The sequence below is a fragment of the Filobasidium floriforme genome (genome assembly GCF_021052385.1).
Source record: "Filobasidium floriforme strain CBS 6241 chromosome Unknown HD553scaffold_11, whole genome shotgun sequence".
Taxonomy (NCBI): Eukaryota; Fungi; Basidiomycota; class Tremellomycetes; order Filobasidiales; family Filobasidiaceae; genus Filobasidium; species Filobasidium floriforme.
In genome coordinates this window covers 332,410-353,498 of record NW_025763632.1, presented here as the reverse complement: position 1 = coordinate 353,498, position 21,089 = coordinate 332,410, and the positions used below count along the sequence as shown (strand labels likewise).

Below are 21,089 nucleotides of genomic sequence, written 5' to 3'. Positions count from 1 at the left end.
CACTCGACATCCACCAGCCGATGAGTAAAGGACCTTTCCTCACCGCTTATACTCCTGGCCACAGTAGGAAGGAATATTCAGCGGTCCTGACCGAGGAAACGGAAGCGGACAGAAAGCCGTCAACGACCGGACACAAGAGAAAACAAGATGAAACGGAGCTACCACGGGATATCAAAGACGTCTCGAGAATACGCCGACGACGAACCAGCTCCGCTCTCTCACTTCCAAACCCGCCCGATTGCAGAGGATCGTCCGCCTGCCTCGCAGCTCCGGTAGAAAAACTCAGCGATGAACGGAAACCGAACGGTAGCAACGTATTCGTCGTCTTCGGAGACGACATGCCGAAAGACCTGCCCGAGTCTCACTTGTTGTTCTTGGAGGAAGTCTGTCGAGTCAACACGCGGCTATACGGTCAGCCCAGGCTGGAAATCTCTAAAGATATCACGGAACCATCGTATTCTGAGACGAGGAAGGCCGTGATCGTGACGAATCTGTTTTCGACTCTAGCCCGAGTGGAATACAAAGCAGAGCTGTAAGTCGGTGTTGTCTATTCTGAGATGCTTGCCGCTGAAATGTCACATTTCGGCAGATGCTCACAAGCAGCGTTCTGGCGATGGGACGACACGAAACCCATTACGAACCACGATGTCCAAGAGCTGCTATCTGATCGCGATAGCGGTGGGAATGGGGAAGCCTTCGAAGCATGCTCACAGGTGAATGAACACGTAGATGGCCTTCCGAACTTCAAAATCTACACCGGCTGATCGCATACAAGCAGGCTTTTCAGTGGACGCGTACGATGAGCCGAAGGAAATGGGATCACCGCGACCGCAGTCAGCCGTCAACTGGCCAGCTGCTCCAGACTGAAATCGAACATGACTCCACTCATGTTTGGCAACGCCTGCATCAAGGTGTCTGGACTGAAAGATCATATTGGTCTCCGCACCAATCACACCGGATCAAGCAGGGCAGCCGGAGTACGATGTGATAATTGCCGGAATTCTGACAGAGACTGATAAACGAAGGATTTCTAGCCTTGTACATCTCGACGTCGATGCCGGCTACCGTTAGAAGATCCACAGCAAAGATCGAACAGTTTTTGACAAACAACACGCACACCTTGAGAGAATTCGGTCGACTCCTCGTAGGAGTTTTGGAACCTGTCTGCGGAGATCATGTGGAAGAGACGTGGGCTATTGGAATGGTGACCGTAGGGATCTCAAAGGTAAGACGTCTTCCCGAGATGCCTACTCCTGCGCTTAAGATGGTTGATGAAATGTATGCCAACAGATTCAAAAAATGCTGGTGGACCTCCGGAACCATCAAGGCGTAGGAAACGGAAACTCAGAACCCACCTTTCCGATCGAACTCGAGCAGCAGATACAATGGTGTTCACTTCTTGGTCACCTCCCCTTGGTGTATCAGGACACGAGTGCCTGTCTGATCAAGTTCGAAATCGTACTCGAGAAACTTCGACGTGAGTAACGCTTCGACTTCACGGTCATTCGCTGTTCCTGATGGCTAGCAGCCCTGGCGCGAGTGCAGGACTCGCTTTGAAATTGCAGCGTTACGATGCTTTCTTTCACCGTTTCATGTCCGATTTTCATGGCACAGTGATGATCTCTCTTCTATCGGGTGAAACGTCGCCAGCGACTCGTGTATTCCATATTCCGGAGGGGCTGACTGAGGGCATGGTTTCGCAGTCATTCGCTCTTTTCGAATTGCCAAACCAATAGATCCAGCGCTTAGTCGGGCCAAAATATGCTTTGGCTTGGTACGCGCTCAATGCTTCATTTGCCCAACTTGCGATGAGCCATTGGATAGAGGAGATGTGGATGGGAGGACTGGAGACGCATACTCTATTCATGCCCACAGGATGCGGAACGGTATGTTGATTTCTAACCCTGGGGCCTACACGAGAATGACGCCGACAATCTGTGGTCTCTATCCCCGGCCGAAGGTATCCTCGAACATCCCGCCATCAAACATCAGATCCTTCAATACAGCCCAGAACTAATGGATTTGCTGTATTCGGCCGGAGGCGTGAGCCACAAAGATTGTCGTCTCGACGACCTCAGTATCGCTGGCGTCCATCGATGCTTGTTCCGTAGAGTCTGAGTGAGTGACTTATTCATCAAAAGCGACTGTCAAATCCGCGGGGTCGACTCATATCTGTCTCTCACTGTCGCATTTATCTCAGTATAGCGCGTCCCGACGATAAGACTTGCTCACCAGACCAACACGAAATGTCCCGTCCTCATCAAATACTACGCATGACTTGATTGTGTCCCAACTTGTCTACGGGATTTTTGCCTCTGTCCGTTGTACAATTCCGAAAATGTCTAGAGCCATCGGTGAAGCCAAAAAAGAATTGCTGAAGATTGGAATCGCTCCACTCGACTAGAATGCCTGCTTGATCCTGACGTTGTCCAATGCATTGGATTCTGTTCAATCTTTCAGATTTTTGTCAAAAAATCCCTTGTGGCTCCTAGAGCTCCGTTGGTAGAGCAGGCGACTTTTATGTCTTTTGTTGGCGATCGTCAGGTCCCGAGTTCGAGCCTCGGTGGGAGCTTGGCTTTTTGTCGTTTTGGTATCCCTTTTCCGGTTAGATAGAGTCAGATCGCGGTTGTTGGCTACTACGGTACTACGAGGGGTCTAGCCACATTGAGCGTCGTCGCCGTGCTGCTGAAGTATTCTAGGGAGAGCACCGGCTGACTAAGCACATCTGGATCCGCGCGTCTTTCACCTCTCGAGTATCGGTCCGAGACCCCAATCGACTAGACTTCACCTTGCATCCTCCATCATCGAACGAACTCCTTCCATAGTTTGTTCTGATTGCACTCAACCCATCAACAGCTGTGCGGTGTATCCATACAGCTTAGGCATCTCGACGAATCCATATCTGATATGTAAGTTCGTTCCAGGGCTGAGGCGTTAGGATTTTAGCTGATCTTCTCTTGATATACCGATCTTCCGTATCTGGACAGTGTGAAGGAGAAGAGCAGCAAGCATCGCAGTACTTATAACGAGGAAAGAAAGCCAACATGGTGAGTGATGCTACATCGACCATGAGTACATTTGGTTGCTGACATTTTACATTCGAACCACTTTCCCAGTCTAAACATCATCCCGGTACGAAAGGACTCCAGGCAAGACGGAATACAGTACCTTTCTGCTAACGAATGACGTCCTTCGTCTCAATCTTCTTCCATGTTGCAGATCTCATCATGTGCCGGCGACAGCCTGGAATCGGTAAGCAAGGAAGCAGGACGCATCTTCGACGAAACAAACACAAGCTGATACGGGCTTCATGTGATCTTGTTGGAGTTAGCGATTGGCCGAATGTGTGACAAGTGTGACGGAAAATGGTAAGTAGAGGATACAAGATCTGCTATGGGTTCGATTTCCTAATTTGAAGATGTGTGCTGGCATATTCTCTAGTCCCATCTGCGATTCTTACGTGCGACCCATGACGCTGGTGCGGATATGTGACGATTGCAGTTGTGAGTGACAACCATCATCCTGCTTAGACCCCACCTCGGATGCTGACCAGCCTTTGCTTTGATATTCTCCTGCTAATCTCAGTCGGATCCTATGCCGGTCGATGCATCGTCTGCGGTTCCCACGGAATCTCGAACGCCTACTACTGCACGGAGTGTGTTACCTTGGAGCGCGATAGGGATGGATGCCCTAAGATCGTCAACCTCGGTGCTAGCCGTACGGATGCACATTACGAGCGACAGAAGCTTGGGTAAGCACGACCAGTGGCTGGGGTCGATGACAATCGATATTATTGATACTGATGCCGAGCCATTCTCTGTGACAGATTCAAAAAGGGTTAGACTGGGATGCCCTGTTGTTGTGATCCTCTTAACGACTCTCTTTCTCTACCGACGACGGGGGTCCTTGTAATACGTGATACGATTTCTGCTTATGACCTCTTCAAATTCGAATGGCAACAAAATTCCTATCCACAGCTGGTACTGTAGATCACCTCTGAGCTAAAATGTGCGTCGCCCTTACGAAAGTTCCGGACGATCGCTCATCGATGGATCGATCCGAAGCGTCCAGTTGCCAGTTGCCAGTTGCTCGCCCAAGAATCAAAACGGTGGCTGACATCGACCTCGCCGATTGAGCAATCGTCCACTTCGCCATTTTATAACCCCCACAGACCTATAGTCACCGCACCTGATAGTACATTAGCGTTCTCTCCGGCGAATATGCTACAGCGAGCGGTCCGAGTGAGCTAATGTTCAAGGAGCTTATTCGTCACTGCCGAGCTTTACTTACGTCTACGACTTCGATGGCTTGTGCTTGCATAGGCCTCGTCCTCGAGAGCAGCGTTGAGCACGATACGATCTGCAGCTCGCTGCAAGTCGCTCAATAGATCACAACCTTCAACAATCGGTTTCACCTCATTTGGAAGCCGGAACTTCTCCCTCTTCTCCCGTTCGGTCTCGTCGGAACATACACCTACACAGGGCAAACTTGCTGCCCTGGAGAGTAATGCCAATGCTAGTCCTGAAGACACGGAGCAACAGATTGAACTTTTCAAGGCTCTGCTGGACGGTGGCGCCGAGCAGGGGGTCATAGCTAGATGGGAGGGTGCACTGAGAGCTGTACGTCTACGGAAACTCTGGTTCTTGCTAGAGGACGAGCCGCTGACCGATATGATGTTCGGTAGACTCCACCTCAAGCCCTTGCGCAGTCTAGTGAAGCTTTCGACATCTACCTGTTGGCTCTGGCAAGGACTGGGCTCAGCAAGCAGATCCCGGAGGCCGTCCGTGAACGGGATGCCGTTCTCGCTGGCCAACCTTCATTTGCCGCCTCATCAACCGAGACTTCCGAATCTACAGCCGATGCTCCCACAAGTATTCCCACAATGACTCCGCTTCAAGCCAAGCTGGCGTCTCTGCCTGGATTCCGAAGCAGAGCAACACCGCCATCAGCTGGTTCGGCCATGGCAGCGACCTCGTTGGCGGAACTGGGCCAACAGGCCAAACCTGTCCACGTTGTTTTGGAAGAGTCGAGAGGGTTCTCCGCCGCACGGGTGGCAAAGACCCTTGGAGTCAACGCTCTTTACATCTTCTGTAAGTTCAACTTTCATGCCAAAATTGGGACAAACAGCTGTTCCAGGACCGCGCCAGGACTGACCAATACGATATGGTGGGATTCTAGGTTTCTTAACCTTGGCTTCGCTCATCCTGGAGAACACTGGACTGCTAAAGGCGGGCAATCAGCCTACCGAGTTTGATCCTGAGAAGGGTGGGGTGGTACGGTTCGAGGATGTTCTGGGATGCGACGAAGCGAAAGATGTGAGTGCTTCCGAAGGGTGATCTCTTGTTGACCTGTTGTACTGACTCAAATCCTTACATACTACAGGAAGTAAGCATGGAAGGAATGATAAGTCAATTTGCTTGCGCTTGCATTAACAAACATCGTTCATAGCTGCAAGAGGTGGTCGAGTTCCTGCGGAATCCAGAGAGATTTTCCAACCTTGGAGGCAAGTTGCCAAAGGGAGTACTGCTCACCGGTCCACCCGGAACCGGTAAGACCAGGTTAGCACGAGCTGTAGCGGGAGAAGCCGAAGTCGTGAGTCGCCCTCCGGTAGCAGGCCCACCCAATTTCCGCATCTGATTCGCTTTGCGCCTCGCAGCCGTTCTTCTACGCTTCGGGATCGTCCTTCGATCAGATGTACGTTGGAGTGGGTGCGGCGAGAGTGCGAGAGCTTTTCGCTGCAGCTCGGAAGAAGGCACCGGCCATCATCTTCATTGACGAAATTGATGCCATCGGGTCGAGGCGATCGGCCAAGGATCAGGTAACTCGCATCGTCGACGTCTTCTACGCACGCCAGCTGAGATTCGTCCTGGAATTCGCAGCATTACATGAAGCAAACTTTGAACCAGCTGCTGGTCGAGTTGGACGGGTTCCAGGACGCCGAAGGTGTCATCGTGATAGGGTAAGCCGCTCACGCTTACAATGCATTCTCCCGGTCCGCGCTGACGTACCGTTTCTATCAGGGCTACTAACTTCCCGCAGAGTCTGGACAACGCGCTCACACGACCGGGACGTTTTGATCGTCATGTCACTGTACCCCTTCCCGACATGCGAGGAAGAACGGCTTTGCTGAAACATTACATGAACGAGGTTGAATTCGATGTCGAGGTCGATCCGACAATCATTGCCCGTGGTTGCCCAGGGTAAGTTCTCGTTGGACGTCATTAGTGATGTAACATCCACTCATAGGATCCAATCTTTATAGCATGTCTGGAGCGGATTTGAGTAATCTAGTCAACCAGGTGAGAAAAGGTGGCCCGCACTTTGCGGCGATTCTACAATTACTGAACTTGAGGGCAATTCCAGGCTGCTATCCGCGCTTCTCGAGAAGGATCAACGCATGTCAAGCTCAATGTGCGTATTCTGGCCTTTCACCTATAAGTTGACTCCTGATTGATCATGCCTAACAACTCGACCGGACAGCACTTTGAATGGGCAAAAGGTACATCTAGTGGACATGGGCTCTATCGTAACTTATACTGACGATGCATCTATTTTCAGACCGAATCCTGATGGGTGCCGAGCGAAGGAGTCATTATGTAACACCGGAGAATAAGAAGATGACGGCATATCACGAGGCTGGACATGCGTTGACGGGTTTGAAGACTGCCGGCGCAATGCCCCTTCACAAAGTGTAGGTCGCGAGGTTCCCTTGCGAGGCCTCGACCTTACGATTCTAAACCTTTTTTTTTTTTTGCCTACTAGTACGATCATGCCGCGAGGTCGAGCTTTGGGCTTGACGATGAGCTTGCCTGAAGACGACGTGGATAGCATGACTCGGAAACAGATGAACGCCTCTATTGACGTAGCTCTGGGAGGTCGGGCTGCCGAAGAACTCATCTACGGGATCGACGAGACGACATCTGGATGTTCGTCCGACCTGGAAAGAGCGACCGATGTGGCGACGCGGATGGTGCGGGTGAGCAATGATTCCTGATCGTCAGCTTGTCCAGGAAACGCTCTATCTGACTTTGATCAATGTACGAATTATACAGAACTACGGGTTCAGTCCTAAGGTCGGCCTGGTGGCCCATAGTGATGACGACTTGCCTTACCTGAGCGGAGCGAAGAAGGACGAAATCGAGTCTGAGATCCGACGATTCGTGGATGAAGGTTGGGGACGGGTCAAGGGTTTGATGCAGGACAATATTGGCGATCTTCACAAGGTGGGTTTGCTCGTACTCCAACCTCAACGATATTAATCTGCTAATGAGATCTTCTATATTCTGGTGTTGCAGCTCGCCGAGGCATTGGTAGAGTATGAGACGCTGGATAGGGAAGAGGTCAAACGGGTCCTGCGTGGGGAAAAATTAGACAGGCTGGACGCTCTCGGTCCAAAGCTGACGTCACAGGTCGACGAGCCTATACCAGTACAAATCATCGAGTAAAGAGCTTAAAAGCAAACATGATATAGTAATGAACCACTCCTGACAAGCTGCACAATCCGACTTTGCTGCTCGCAAGCCGAGTTACCTGATATAGAATGAGTCGGCGGGGTTGTCCTGTCAGGACCTAGGGCTTGCAAATCACGCGTAGATAACCCCCTGCGGTCCACCCCTGAGAAGAGCGGACGGTTGCCCTAATGTACTAGGTCTAACAAGATGTTACGTTAACGTGGCTCTTGCAACATTGTTAGTTAGTGATTGACCGTGCTACATTATACTCTTGCATGGCTTGAAGGCGTGTCAATCTTCTTTCCCTTGACCGCCTTTACAGCTGCTGCTGAACCGGTTCAGCCAAGGTCCCTTCCGCCGCCTCTTCCCATTCTCCCCAAGCTCGCGGTACCCCGCAATGTTCCAGCACCCTCATCAATCCTTGGGTTCCCCCATTCTCGTTCGTCTCGGTAGTCTTGTTGAGGAGTTCGAGCTCTTCGTTCGATTTGACCAGCAACATTCCGGCGAAAGCGAGCGAGTTGACTTCCAGTTTAGAGCCCCCGGGTAGTTGGTAGTTGGGTTTCGAACGGGGAATCAAGTGAAGATGGTCACTAAAGGAGGGAACGCAAATACGCTACCAGGTCATCAGGCTGTTGCCTAGCGGATAGTGCAGCTTTGTACTCACAGGGTCATCAGCAGGTTCCACCCGCCATCTCGTCCGGCGTTGTTCCTCCTGAGAGCATCGTACATGGCGTCCAAGAGGGAGACCATGGCCGAAGCCAGGCTCATCTCCATCTTGTCGAGCGACTCGTCTGTCCAGGTGCTAGACAGGTTCTTGGCGGGAGGTAGGTGATGCATTAGGTGAAGGTGAGGTAGTCTCGTATTGACAAACGGTTTGTCTAGAGTAACAGCATGATTGTCGGATTTCTCCGTGAGATGTAGGAAAAGGACCGTCCCGGTGATTTGGACCTACCTTTCCTCTCCACTTCCAGGTCTTCTACCCATTCCTCGATCGGTGCACCCTCGTTCCTGGGTACCTCGATACACTGCAGATGTCTCCATGTCTGACTGGCTCCAGCGCCTTCTCCACCATTATAAAAGGCCAACAACCTGTTCGTCGAGTGTTTCGATGCGGCATGTATAGTCAGATAGGTAAGGAGTAGTTGGTGAGGGGTAGGAGGGCTTGATTGCGGTTGTTGGGCTGTCGTCGCATAGCCGGAAGTGAGCGGTTAGGTCGAGTAGGCTTGGTTGTTCGGAAAGTGCGACGGACTTTTTGTACAGAGAAGCAAGTGCTCGGGTAATACTGCGTACTGTAGTGAAAAAGATATGCTCAATATTCCAGAACTTTGAACGACCAACGGTTATCGAACCTTGTTGAGCTGGTCAATGGGGAATGCCCAACGATGATCAGTAATGGTTGCTGTGTAGTCTCGCGTTCGCACTGACCAACATGGCCATTCCTTCTTCGCCCTGCGACCCCTGAAGGTCTCCTACGAAGAGATCCTCCACATAAGGCGGCTCGAAGGGGGAAGACTTGTTGGGTTCCGCCTGATCCTGCTCATTGTTGCCTACTTTGGCATCAGCTTCCCTCTTGGCCTTTGCCTTGTCCTGCAGAGCCGGGCAGACTCGAATCTGGAACTATATCGTCCGACAAGATTATTAGATGGAGTTTTACCTGAGAAGCTCATGTCCTTCATTGGCTCACTCGATTGCCATCTTGTTCGACATCCTTCACTTCGCTATCGAAAAAGTATAGGGCACCGGAGCTTCGGGCTTTGCTAAACTTTGACGGCAGCGCACCGAGGGCGGTCTTGATGGAAGTCTGAACGGCCGAGGCAGACATGGCGAGTGCGAGAGTCAACGAATTTGAATCTCGAAGGACCTCAGGTGGGGAAGGTATAGGTCACAGGCCATAGATTATAATGTGAGAGGTCTTATAGAGTCAGAGTCAGTCAGAGTAACAACCAGGTCGAGCGGTGTGACCCGGATGTAAATCTGCTTCCATCGTGCATCGGCAGCGATCATCATCATCGATCCAAGGTCACTCGACCCATAGCATGCCCTTTTCTCCCTACACGGTGGTCCGGTGAGATCGAGTTCCAGAGCACGCACCTGGCAAAAACGGACCTCTCGAGTTCCGAACGGCTGGACGATGCCGTTCTCGACAAGAAATGCCTTCTATCTGAGGATCAGCTCGTGGACGGTCCGTGAGTAACGCTCCTACCACGGATGACGTTTGATCTCGAGTTGCAAGGGAGCTCATTACCTTGACATCGGCATCTATACCGACATAGTCCCACTGTACCTTTATCTTGACGAACGACATGTAAGATGCTTGCCTTGATCTTGCCTGTGATCTGAAGCTCATGAACGGGTACTCCGTGCTTGGTACGACAGGTCGACTGGATGACCGACCAGACGCTACAAGCGGTCCTGGCCGACTTGAGACCAAAGTAAGGCCATATTACCCCACAGGGCAAGTGAACCAGATCACTGAAAGCCGTCTTCTCCAGACTTGCGAGCAAGTTCCACTCCGAAGATCCGGCGAAAAAATCTACCGTCGATGTGCATCGAGGTCGTGAGTACGGTCAATGACGGATAGGTCACCGATTCATGGCTGATCTGGGTTCGACAGTTGACTATCAATTCGCCTTCTTCTTCCGCAAGACTGACTCACGACATGTGGTACTTCTCAAAGTGAGCCTTATTCCATGAGAGCCGACCCTTCCAAGTTCGATGTCTGACAAGTCTTTCCCCCTTCAGAAACGTGAATATCACATGCAGAAGCTCAACCGTTCCAGTAAAGCTGGGCGGGAGATCAAGTCTGCGACCCTGGTCCCCAAGTTTCAAAACAAGCGGAAAGTAAAACGAGAGGGTTCGACCGTCCCTCCCGGCCAACGGACCAGAAGGGGATCGTTACGGCCAGCAGGTCCATCCAGGTTGAGTTCGGTCGTTACCGATGCTGGGGAAGGTAGTGAGGATCCAGCTCGATCTGGTGAGATTCCAGGGCCAGGTACTCCGAGGAGATCCGCGAGGGAGAGGAGTCGAGTGACGTATACAGAGACGGAGGAGAGCGGAGGGCTGGACGCACAGCTGGATGAACGGGAAGACTTGCGCAACAAGACACCTTTATTCGCCCGCGAGGAGGGGGACTATGAAATCGAGGAGGTCCGGGTAAAGGAGGAGCCGATGGAAGACGAAGAGATGCCATTACAGGCAATCACCGCCGAGCCGATTGATGGCGCACTCCATCTGCCAGTACGAGATGAGAGCGAGTTACAGGCCATGAGAGAAGGCGCCGCTGTGGCTGGTCATCGGACGGACTTGGGTACTGGGCTTGAAGACCCGGAGGATGGCTTTGTCGATCATGCAGATGGGAGACGCCGGGCTGGGTCCCCTGATCCTAGGGAAGACACAGGGCTTGATGGCATGGGCGATGTCGAAGAGGAGGATGGGAAGGAGTTTAAACCCGTCACCCGGCTAAGCTATGCAGGTGAGCGAGTAGTGTCTAACGACGCATTTACGACAAGCTTATACCGAACTGTAACCGCTGCTATAGGCTTTTCGATCTCTACGCGCCACCTCGTCTTGATCATCGAACCATGGCCGCCGATGGCAGACCTGCCCAAGGCTTCCTCTCGAAGCCGCTCGCTCTACTCCCGATCGATGACGCGGGACGTGTCCGGAAGAGAGTCTACCCTGAATCTTGGCCTGGACAATCGCAGCCAGACCCCTCTGATCCCAAATTCGCGAAGAGGCGGGACGAGCGTTACTGACCGACCTACCGCTACACCAGGTCTAAGGGGACATGGAGGGAGTAGATGGTCCGCCACCCCCGCGGCTTCTTTCGGTAGAGGCACACCAGGACCTTCGAGCCGTAACGCCTCCGCTCTACCTTCACGTCTACAAAGCCAGACACCGGGAGCGGGAAGGGCATCGACCCCGTTGTTCAGGGAAGCTACTCCTTTTGGCGACGATGATGACGAAGAAGAAGAGGACGACGAGTGGAAGGAAAAGGCTCAGAATGCCAGTTGGGCTCCATCACGAGGTGGAAGTGAAGCGCCCGAAGGATTCGGTTTCAGAAGTGGTCTAGCTGAAGATCTCGGGAACGCTGGGGACGACGATGGTGACGCAGACGAGGACATACAGGAGGCCAGGGGAATGCTGGCGATGAGTCAGAGGATACAGCAGGGCACTAGCTCGAGGCGAAGCGGGAACTATTCCGCAGCTGGTGAGGTGGATGGGGGTGATGGGGATGTAGGGGACGCAGCAGATGATGGTGTTGGCGATGATGGAGGCGGAGCGGATTAGCCTGCTCCCGCGTTATTTTACCGATCTTTCCATCACATGTCCCACGACTGCAAAGACGGTCTGCGCGACAAATGGAGTATAGCGGCGGTATTGAAGTCAATGGCTCTTGGACCACAGATTGATGCGTTTCATCGCTGCAAGGCAGTCGGACTACATACACGTGGAAACACAGGCTATGTTAATCTCGGCTGGCGAGATAAGAGATGGCCTTATCTCGATCGATCAATTCTCCGAACGTTCCGAGACTTTGATATTTGATCGTGTTTGAGTTTCAGGTTTCGACGACGAGCGGCGGCCCGTCTTCCTTCGAAACGCAAAACACAATGCAGCGCCACGAACCACGGTTCGGTCCCGAAAAAACAAAGGGAAGGCGTGATCGTGATTCCGAGAAGATCCCGTTCTCCGTGCCCCCGGGTCGGTCACAATGCAATATACAGCGGCCACAGGGGGCCGGCTATTCCACAGGCCAACAGCCAGCAGGCCATATGAAAAGGGCTTTCGATGCCAAGACATACAAGATCAAGGTCGACGTTTGTTGTTGCCAATCGCCGTCCCGGTATTTCCTCTGAATCTGCGTTGCACATGGGCCGCAGAAGTCGCATTCTGCTTATCGCGCTCACGGCTCCGTAGGCTGCTCGATCGGTTACTGCGCATACGATGTGACGATCATCGTGACTTGGCCCTTTGCAGCGGTGTTGACGAAGCAAGGCGCATCGCGCTGTCTAGCCAGTGTGAAGGAGGATTGTCATGCTGTCAACGAGTCGTTCTCGACGTTGCCGGTCAAAAGCGCAGAAACCGACGATCTCCCTTCGCTATCGGTATCAATCGCAGGCACGCGACCCAAAGGAACGGACGACGGAGCAGGGCGGCGCATGGCGGAAAGCTTCTGGCGCGCCAAGGTGGATCTGTGAGAGACACCGCATGGCACCAATTCCCAACCCATCTGATCGTGATCACCTCCCCGTTGTTGCGCTGATCAGTTGTTACGTTGTCGCGCCAAGATGAACGATGACGACGGTGTCACACGAGACCACATGCCCAGCGAAATGACCTCGACCGAGGGTGGTCGTGCTCGGGGGAAGGGGAAGCGCAGCGACGTTGTTTAGCCGCGGGGGGTTCGTCTAAACGACGTGTTTTTGCAACGTCTCAACCAGTCAGCGGCCGGCTAGCTCCTCGTTCCCCCGCGTTGCCCCAGGTCTCTCCTGCAAGCGAGGGGTCTGCCCCTTTGAGAGAGTACTTATCTCGACGATCGTTTCGGACGACCCCCTCCCCCCCACCCTCCTCGCCTCGACGAGATAGATAGCCCTATCTGCCCATACAGATCGTTATCTCGAGGGAACATACATCGTAAGCCAGAGCATATATAACACTCCACGACAACTATTCGCTCACCCGCATCGAGGTCGCCCCCCACCCTTCTTCTGAATCCCCCCGATAACGTCTCCCTACCTCTTCACCTTCTACCTAGCCATCTCTTACAGAGGACTGGCGCAACCATGAGTTACGAGCCCAAGAAGGATGCCGAATACGGCTACGAGCCAGACACCGCTGTTGTCGCGGCTGTCAACGAGAAAGATTACCGAACGGACAGAGCCGAGATCTATGATCCCTCGAAAGAGTCGTTCTGGACCCGAGCCGGTCTCAACTTTGAGAGTTACAAGCCCGCTCCCGGACATACTGGGTTAGTTGGTTCATGGCGTCTTCCGTTCGCATGGTCGTCCTGTTTTCCTTGCTGACCGAAATCTTCCCGTTCGGCATCACAGCGGCCAGATGATCGCTGGAGGTACCGAGGACCCCGAGGAGCTTGAGAGGCGTCTCAAGGATTCCCCCATGTTGCAGCAAAAGATGAAACCTCGTCATTTGCAGATGATCGCTGTCGGTGGTTCTATCGGAACCGGTCTTTTCATCGGTTCCGGTCAGGCTTTGAACCGAGGAGGACCGGCTGGTATCTTGATCGCCTGGATCTTGTGAGTTTTTACACTTCCCGACCGTTCCTCCTTGTATATTGCGATCGAGTTGTCCTCGTGCACAAGCTCACGATATCGGCGTGTGTCCGCTTCAGGATGGGAATCATGTTGATCAACGTTACTCAAGCGCTCGGTGAAATGGCCATCGTCTACCCTGTTTCGGGAGGTTTCTACACCCTCGCTGTTCGTTTCCTGGATCCTTCGTGGGGTTTCGCCATGGTGAGTCCGAGTCTCTCGAGCGTGTTGACATTCCCTATCGGATCGAATCTTACACATTCGATACGTTCTTATAGGGTTGGAACTACGTCTTCCAATGGGCTGCCGTTCTACCTCTTGAGATCACTGCTGCCGCCATCACCTTGCAATATTGGACGACGAGCGTGAATGTCGCCGTTTGGATCACCGTCTTCTGGATCGCCATTATTGTCGTCAACATCTTTGGTACCCTCGGTTACGCTGAAGAGGAGTGTAAGTCGCTCCTCGCCGTCGTCTCGTCTGAAGTGACTGGCTCATCATAAATTGACGCCTCGTCCTGTGAACACACAGTCTGGTCATCTTGTCTCAAGCTGACCGTGACCGTCATCTTCCTGCTCGCCGGTATCGTCTTTGTTTGCGGAGGCGGTCCTTCTGGATCCCGATATGACAGCTACATCGGTGGACGATACTGGCAGAGCCCTGGTGCCTTCGCCAGCGGGTTCAAGGGTATCTGCCGAGTGTTCGTCACCGCCGCGTTCTCGTTTGCCGGAACTGAGCTCGTCGGGCTCGCCGCCTCCGAGACTCCCAACCCTAGGAAGACCATGCCTAGCGCCGTCAAGCAGACCTTCTGGCGTATCACCTTGATCTACATCTCGTCCTTGACCTTGATCGGATTGTTGATCCCTTCGGACGACGCTCGTCTGCTCGGAGGTTCTTCGAGTTACGATGCCAGCGCTTCGCCCTTCGTCTTGGTATTCACCTACGCCAACGTCAAGGGTCTTGATCACTTGGTCAACGCTACCATCTGTATCTCGGTCTTGTCTATCGGTCTTTCTTGTGTCTACGCCGGTGAGTCTATGTCTGAATTGGTCGCCGCAGTGGTTCAGTCTCTGAATTCCTAATCCACCCCATAGGATCCCGAACTTTGACCGCTCTCGCCGAAACTGGATACGCCCCTAGGATCTTTACCTACGTTGACAAGTCTGGTCGACCCCTTCCCTCGGTCATTGCCATCCTGATCTTCGGACCCATCGCCTACGTCAACGTCTCCTCTGCCGGTGGTGCCGTCTTTGACTGGCTCTTGGCCCTTTCGGGTCTTTCCACCATCTTCACCTGGATGTCGATTTGCATGTGCCACATCCGATTCCGAGCCGCTTGGAAGGCCCAGGGTCACTCGGTCGAGGAGCTGCCTTTCACCGCTGCTGGAGGCGTCTATGGAAGTTGGTTCGGGTTCCTCCTCCTCTGTCTCGTTCTCGTCGCGCAGGTGAGCCCCGGCATGACCAGTTTTGACCACGTGACCTACATGATACTGATCAGTATTCACGTCGCAAAATCCCAAAGTTCTACGTGGCGGTCTGGCCGGTCGGGTACAAGGAGATGACCACGGGCGAGATTGCTGAGGGTTTCTTCCGTGAGTCCTTGGGCGCTTTTGATGTTGCTCTGGAGTGATTTCACTGACCACCTCGTTCCGAAAACACATGTCGCAGTGTCTTGGCTTGCACTCCCCGTCGTCCTCCTCTTCTACATTATTGGTTTCGCTTGGAAGAGGTCCCGACCTCACCGTGCTATGGAGATCGATCTCGACGTGAGTGACCCCTGTCGTCCTTTTTTCGCCGGACTGAAAGCTGATTCCCTGTGTTACGTCTCCAGACTGGCCGAAAATCGTTCTTGACCGTCGAGGAGATGCGTGCTTACCGAGCCGAGCGAAAGGGTTAGTCACTCCTCTCTTCGATGCTTTCGAGATCGAGCTCATTTGGGTCCCTCGCGTCAAACAGCGGCACCGTTATACAAACGTATTTTCCGATTGCTGTTCTCCAACTAATCAATCAACGCATCTATTTCCGCAAAACGGAGGGCGCCGAAGCGCCAACCTGCGTCGTGTAGTCGTGTGTGTGTGTGTTTCGAAGTTGCGCTTAGGAGGTTCTTATAAAGGTTGTTATTGCTGTAGGCCAACGAGGTGACTTGTATTACGTCAATCTTCTTTCGTCGTATTGTAATGAAGCCTTTCGATGTCTACGAGTCATAATATCGCTCGTCGCGGCTCTTGCTGTCTGACTCGAAGGGGGCTTTTTTTTTCGAAAGGGGTGTTCGGGATCCCGAGTCGCTCGAGCAAGCGGCATTTCGCAGTCGAAGTCCACAATACGCTGTAGCCCGTGGCCTGTGGGCTTCATCCTCGTATCTTCACAAGTCCCTGCAAGGAGCCGTACGATGACCCAAACGATGAAGGCCTTGAACGATTAAACAACGCGTTTCAACATGCCCCTTGCCCCCCTTGCCATGCACCTTCGGATGACATGTTGATGCGCGTCGCCCCCGATGACTCATGCACCCGCACAACCCTCAACTCAATCTCGATCAACCTTACATCCAATCTTTAGCACCTCGCTCAATCCAGCTACTTTATCCTAATCCGAGCCGCATCGAACGCACTCTCCTCGAACGTTATGCTCTGGGTTTTTGGATACGGATCGTTGATATGGAAACCACCACCTCACGTCGTCGAACAACGCGAGTAGCGCAGCAGTCCCCAGAGCAATGGAAGCGTTTCTTTACTCATTCAACCTTTTTGCACGCGGGCTTACAGGCAGCGGCTATGTAAAAGGAGTCCTAAGGAGGTTTGCTCAATCTTCGATAGATCATAGAGGAACACCCGAACGGCCAGGAAGAGTGGTCACGGTACTCGAAGCGGCAGATTGGCACAAACTCACTGGAGTTGTGAGCATTCTTCGTCTCATCGTTCTTGTGAGCCCGAAGAGTTCGAAGAGCTGAGATATGGAGTGGATTGCGTCTAGCCTCCTCAAGCACATTCGATACAAGAAGATACAGTATGGGGTATCGCTTACCGGATAGCGGAAGAGAAGGAGAAGGAGGTGTGGGATTATCTAGGTCGGTGCAATTAGGTCAGGTTGGGTCGCTCTTCGATACTGATCATACAAATTCCGGCTGCTCATAGAGCACCGAGAAAAGGTCAGTATTCTCCCACATCCTCGGGAAAGTAGCCTTCAGAACTCAACGTCCCTATTCCGCCAGTAGAACGGATATACGGCGCATGATGTGGAAGTCTTCTCGCTCAACCTGGAGACACAGCAGGAAGAGACGGTCGTCCCGAAGGTGAGCTGCTTGAGTATCCCTAGTCTCGATCTCCTTGACCTGAAAAACTATGTCGATCAGGCTACTTGTTGGATAGGAACAACAAGCAACCCAGCATTCGGTCAGTATAGCATGAAGATGAATACCATTCTACATGCTTTCCCGCTTATCATATATCCCGGTTTGCAGTGGGGTACGAACCGATGGATCAGCTAGCAGAGCGGATTGCTACTTGCGAAGGACCTTCCGGCCCGAATCCCGTAAGCTTACCGCGGGTTCATTGCCATGACCACGATCCAGGTCACTGAGCCGGATTGCACGGCTGGATAGGATTATCTCTTTCAGCTGGCAGAGGCGGTCCGGACCTTGTATCCGTTGGTCAAGGACGATTATCTGTTTGAGCTTGAGGTGAGAGCAATCCTCAAGCTCGAGGTGCAGCAAGTTTGTCTGAACGATCTGTCCTTTGTCAGGATCGGGTCAAGGTGATCCTGAACGAAGAGATCTCGAAGGGGGACAGGACAAGAAACGGACGATTCTCCAGCGAAAATGAAGACGGAGTCGTCAATCCATACCATACCCGCCCTCCGGATTTCAAACGACTAGGAGAACGATTTGAAACGTTCAAGCCATTGTAATAGCACATTCCTCTCCCCTTGACGATACCGACTCATAACACTGAATACGACTATGCTCAACGTTTAGTGTCCGATATCACCCGAATGGCCAATCTTACATCGACTTCAAGAATCCCGCGGCTTTGAGGGAGTTAACGAGGTGCTTGTTGCGGCAAGATTTTGACTTGAAAGTCATCTTGCCAGAAGATAGATTGTGCCCAACGGTCCGTCCGTTTCGTTTGGTCAGTATTCAGTCTTTGGGCTGAGCAGTCTCCCACACTGCCATATCCAGGTATCCAATCGGTAAGCCAGCGAGCTGTGTGAATAAGAGGGAAGCTTAGCTAACGATTTCACAGCCTAGACTATGTTTGTCTTCTATCTCAAATCTTCGCACACTTAAGGAAGCGCGATCTCGTGCCTAAAGAGCATCGTTTGAAAGTCCTCGATATGTAAGTCCGCTTCGTTCCCTCTGTTACCGGACATTCAATCCCTGATTTGTCAGATGTGCGTCAGTGGGACTGGAGCGACCCCGATCTACGCTCTTCTGATGGCACGGTTACACCCTGATTCGACAGTCTGGGCGACTGGTGAGTTTAGCCACCTCCTTTGCCCTTAGATAAGCTGATTAAACCGATCGCGTTGTTCAGATATCAATAGTGAATCGCTACAGTATGCTCAGGAAACGATTGATCTCAATCTCGATCTTGCACAGCGGATCAATCTCTGCAAGGTAGATCCTGCCGGCGAGATCTTGCTGCCGGTCTCACAGACTGCTCAGAGAGGGTAAGCAAGCGCGAGCCGGATTGACTTCACGGCACCCCGTTGAACACAGCCCGTTCTCGGCACCCAGCCCGCCCAATTTTACGTTTACGCTATGTAATCCACCTTTCTACACTTCACGAGAGGAAATAGCAGCAGCGTCGGACATTAAGATCGAGAGCGGGCACGCAGCACCCACTGCTGCGGAAAACGAGTTGATCACTCCGGGAGGTGAAGTGATGTTTGTCTGCAAGATGATTCAAGAGAGTTTGAGCAGGAGAAAGGGATCCCTGTGAGTCTGTGTGCTTACATCCCGGCGGATTAAACAGTAGCGCTTACCGACCCAATCAGTTGGTACACGAGCTTATTAGGCAAGGCGTCTTCGATCGCACCGGTGCGTGCCAAACTGCTGGAGAACAAAGTGAGCAGTTGCAAGGCGTAGCTGCCGATGAGCATTGCATCCAGCATATATTTACGCCTGCTCCCAGATCAGCAACTATTTCATATCGAGCATTCGGCAGTCTCGTACGGCAAGGTGGATTGTTGGATGGAGCTTTACAGATCAACGCCTGCCCGATGTACGTACTTCCTCTTCCTTGTCTTCTTCCTACCTCGCTGAATTATGTGAGTATCAGAGCTTGACAAGAGTTAGCTCTCCAGCGACCGTCAAATATCTACCGCTGCCCAACAGCTTCCAACTCAACCCGTCGACGAACTCTTTATCGTTGTTAAAGCAGCATCTCACCGAAATCCTGACGGATATCGGTCTATCTCAAGGCCCAGTAACCGACACCGAGGACTGGCACAAGCACCCTGATTTGGATCAGTATACTTTGCTCCTCCGGCCAACAGTTCAGTCATGGTCGCGCAGTGCTCGACGGAAAGCTGGACGGACTAGCGCTGGTACCGATAGCTCCGCCGGGACAGAACCACTTTTCACTGGACGACTTGAGATTTGTCTGCACGTGCAGGATCGGTCAACGGAAAAGAGACGCGAAGCTTCCCCGACTCGAGGGTCGCGCAGCGAACAACTAGCCCAAACGCACATGTCTTTCCATTGGGCTCAGGGTCGGTCCAGGCTAAGTGTTGAAACCTTCTGGGCATATGTTGTGAGGAAGCTGCAGGAGCGCTTAGTGGGGTCATCGACAAGAACTTCTCCTTGTAGCGATCGGAATATCACACGGATGTAGCTTGAGCTCGTACAATCGTTGAAGCGCTTCGAGCACAGCAAGATTATCTCGAATTCGCACATTGACATCGTGGAACGATTCCTTCTAAAAGTGGTCTTTCAGAGTCTTCATAGTGGGTAAGAACATCAACTCAGTGTTCGTTGTTTGCGCATGGAACGCTTTCATTATGATATTATTGGTCCAAATCGAGCATGAGTGATTGAGATGGTGAGCACGCTCCGTGTATGAGGATGAACTTGATAGACCTGAAAGTTTGCTTTGCTGGCCGCTTGTCCAACCCGACATTCTGATGTCAGATAGCGAAGCAACGTGATGTGCACTTTGCTTGGTCACCAAATTCCGACGTGGCTGTGGAGAGGGACATACTCGTAAATGTGCATAATAATACTGACTGGCCTGAACATAACCGTTGAATAGCTGATCCGCAAGCAAGGGACCTCTCATCCTAGCAATGTCGCCATCTACCTTGGCAGGCGTGTTTTGCTATTCCCCTTCTACTCTCCTTTCATGAGAAATGACATGATCGGACCATCGCCGGCGTCCAGGGTATCTATATAAGCTCTCGTTGGGGTGTGGCTCGCGTGTGATGAGCATGCGCGACCATTCTAAATACAGCACCACTTTCCAACATCAAAATGTCATCTGGACTGCTCACTCCTGAACAAGCCCTTACGGCGGGGGTCATCACTCAATTGGGAGTCGCCGTGGAAGTGTACCCTGCATGCAAAGCAGACGTATCGGTCTGGATAGAACAGCTCAACTCTGGCTTGATGAAGCACGATGATGAAGAAATCACTCGATTTCTTGATCAGTACCCAATTGTAGGCTTCCAGAAAGTAGGCGGGTGCCAGCGATCGGCAACGAACGGTCAGCCTTTGGCGACAACCCCTGATAGTCCGATCAGATTCCGACTATCTGCAGCCGCCAAAACTTTCAGGGAACAGCTAAAAACAACCAGTAATTTCGCGACGGCCAGCCTTGGCTCTGTTCAGGCATTTGCATGCGGTACCAGCCTCACTTTGAGCGGCGCCTTGCCGGGCGAAACAAGTGTGGAGGCCCAGTCTGATGGGACTATTACCGCTGAATCTGAGGATAGCTATGTACCGTTTTGTGGAACCTATCATCGTTACAACGCAGAAAGCGAACGTACATCGGGGTAGTAACGGCTCTCCAGGATCACCTTCCCTCATTCTTGGCCATCAGTTTACCAACCCTAGCCGGGTCAGATTGTAGTTACGTTAGCCTTCAGTACATCTCGAAACCTCCATGAAATACAATCTCACTCTTCCGGATCTTCCTGTTTGACCTTCTTGATCCAAGTATAGGCTTTGGACACAACCTGCCTCACCGAGTCACTGCAATAGTGCAACATGTGTCGGTATTGTTTCGTAGAGCATTCAGAAAGCTGGACGCTTACGAGTCTTTCTCGTCGACCTTCCCCCAGTAGTCGGTGTTGTTCTTGTGAGTCCATTCCTTCCAGAACCTATAGTATGGTAGTACAGTCATTTAGTATTTATGCGGGGGTATGAGCTT

The 21,089-nt window shown here is 52.2% G+C and overlaps 7 protein-coding genes across 7 annotated transcripts; 6 read left to right on the top strand and 1 right to left on the bottom strand.

Moving 5' to 3' along the window:
- Nucleotides 1-3,116: 3,116 nt before the first annotated feature.
- Nucleotides 3,117-3,974, top strand: HD553DRAFT_311427 (PHF5-like protein). Its single transcript, XM_046179968.1, has 5 exons — nucleotides 3,117-3,252; nucleotides 3,332-3,368; nucleotides 3,442-3,503; nucleotides 3,586-3,751; nucleotides 3,827-3,974. The coding sequence occupies exons 1-5, from the start codon at nucleotides 3,183-3,185 to the stop codon at nucleotides 3,840-3,842; spliced, it is 351 nt and encodes a 116-aa protein (XP_046036559.1). The 5' UTR covers nucleotides 3,117-3,182; the 3' UTR covers nucleotides 3,843-3,974.
- Nucleotides 3,975-4,220: 246 nt separating this feature from the next.
- On the top strand, nucleotides 4,221-7,445 carry HD553DRAFT_342168 (ATP-dependent peptidase; the record flags this gene model as incomplete). Its single annotated transcript, XM_046182720.1, has 15 exons — nucleotides 4,221-4,241; nucleotides 4,323-4,619; nucleotides 4,685-5,090; nucleotides 5,179-5,315; nucleotides 5,449-5,592; nucleotides 5,657-5,818; nucleotides 5,880-5,959; nucleotides 6,021-6,200; nucleotides 6,263-6,299; nucleotides 6,364-6,411; nucleotides 6,481-6,499; nucleotides 6,559-6,691; nucleotides 6,763-6,976; nucleotides 7,053-7,223; nucleotides 7,296-7,445. The coding sequence occupies 15 exons, from the start codon at nucleotides 4,221-4,223 to the stop codon at nucleotides 7,443-7,445; spliced, it is 2,199 nt and encodes a 732-aa protein (XP_046036558.1).
- A 322-nt stretch (nucleotides 7,446-7,767) lies between these two features.
- Nucleotides 7,768-9,273, bottom strand: HD553DRAFT_272077 (ATP adenylyltransferase-domain-containing protein; the record flags this gene model as incomplete). Its single annotated transcript, XM_046177741.1, has 7 exons — nucleotides 7,768-8,041; nucleotides 8,116-8,329; nucleotides 8,404-8,631; nucleotides 8,701-8,740; nucleotides 8,801-8,809; nucleotides 8,877-9,068; nucleotides 9,136-9,273. The coding sequence occupies 7 exons, from the start codon at nucleotides 9,271-9,273 to the stop codon at nucleotides 7,768-7,770; spliced, it is 1,095 nt and encodes a 364-aa protein (XP_046036557.1).
- Nucleotides 9,274-9,582: 309 nt separating this feature from the next.
- HD553DRAFT_342166 (uncharacterized protein) lies at nucleotides 9,583-11,741 on the top strand (the record flags this gene model as incomplete). The annotated part of the gene is made up of 7 exons (XM_046182719.1): nucleotides 9,583-9,637; nucleotides 9,725-9,756; nucleotides 9,828-9,883; nucleotides 9,944-10,008; nucleotides 10,066-10,127; nucleotides 10,194-10,923; nucleotides 10,990-11,741. 7 exons carry the CDS (start codon nucleotides 9,583-9,585, stop codon nucleotides 11,739-11,741), a joined length of 1,752 nt encoding a protein of 583 aa, XP_046036556.1.
- A 1,496-nt stretch (nucleotides 11,742-13,237) lies between these two features.
- On the top strand, nucleotides 13,238-15,725 carry HD553DRAFT_272004 (APC amino acid permease; the record flags this gene model as incomplete). The annotated part of the gene is made up of 10 exons (XM_046177737.1): nucleotides 13,238-13,426; nucleotides 13,512-13,708; nucleotides 13,804-13,927; nucleotides 14,002-14,176; nucleotides 14,255-14,752; nucleotides 14,818-15,167; nucleotides 15,245-15,314; nucleotides 15,391-15,488; nucleotides 15,554-15,614; nucleotides 15,679-15,725. 10 exons carry the CDS (start codon nucleotides 13,238-13,240, stop codon nucleotides 15,723-15,725), a joined length of 1,809 nt encoding a protein of 602 aa, XP_046036555.1.
- A 433-nt stretch (nucleotides 15,726-16,158) lies between these two features.
- On the top strand, nucleotides 16,159-17,342 carry HD553DRAFT_31774 (ChaC-like protein). Its single transcript, XM_046180787.1, has 8 exons — nucleotides 16,159-16,205; nucleotides 16,282-16,411; nucleotides 16,488-16,618; nucleotides 16,696-16,789; nucleotides 16,857-16,870; nucleotides 16,937-17,014; nucleotides 17,075-17,114; nucleotides 17,183-17,342. Exons 2-8 carry the CDS (start codon nucleotides 16,348-16,350, stop codon nucleotides 17,299-17,301), a joined length of 540 nt encoding a protein of 179 aa, XP_046036554.1. The 5' UTR covers nucleotides 16,159-16,205; nucleotides 16,282-16,347; the 3' UTR covers nucleotides 17,302-17,342.
- A 214-nt stretch (nucleotides 17,343-17,556) lies between these two features.
- On the top strand, nucleotides 17,557-19,556 carry HD553DRAFT_272029 (uncharacterized protein; the record flags this gene model as incomplete). The annotated part of the gene is made up of 9 exons (XM_046177739.1): nucleotides 17,557-17,624; nucleotides 17,696-17,839; nucleotides 17,964-18,056; nucleotides 18,121-18,194; nucleotides 18,255-18,390; nucleotides 18,458-18,658; nucleotides 18,718-18,787; nucleotides 18,855-18,944; nucleotides 19,002-19,556. Coding segments are annotated over 9 exons (1,431 nt in total), but the record flags the coding sequence as incomplete, so codon positions are not given.
- Between the last annotated feature and the right edge of the window lie 1,533 nt (nucleotides 19,557-21,089).

Bases quoted from the DNA above. Each gene is read 5' to 3' on its own strand.
- HD553DRAFT_311427 (XM_046179968.1), top strand. From the start codon at position 3,183: ATGACGTCCTTCGTCTCAATCTTCTTCCATGTTGCAGATCTCATCATG. The intron at 3,253-3,331 runs GTAAGCAAGGAA...TGTTGGAGTTAG, and splicing joins CCGGCGACAGCCTGGAATCG to CGATTGGCCGAATGTGTGAC. The intron at 3,369-3,441 runs GTAAGTAGAGGA...CATATTCTCTAG, and splicing joins GACAAGTGTGACGGAAAATG to TCCCATCTGCGATTCTTACG.
- HD553DRAFT_31774 (XM_046180787.1), top strand. From the start codon at position 16,348: ATGCTCTGGGTTTTTGGATACGGATCGTTGATATGGAAACCACCACCT. The intron at 17,015-17,074 runs GTGAGCTGCTTG...TATGTCGATCAG, and splicing joins AAGAGACGGTCGTCCCGAAG to GCTACTTGTTGGATAGGAAC. The intron at 17,115-17,182 runs GTCAGTATAGCA...CCCGGTTTGCAG, and splicing joins AACAAGCAACCCAGCATTCG to TGGGGTACGAACCGATGGAT.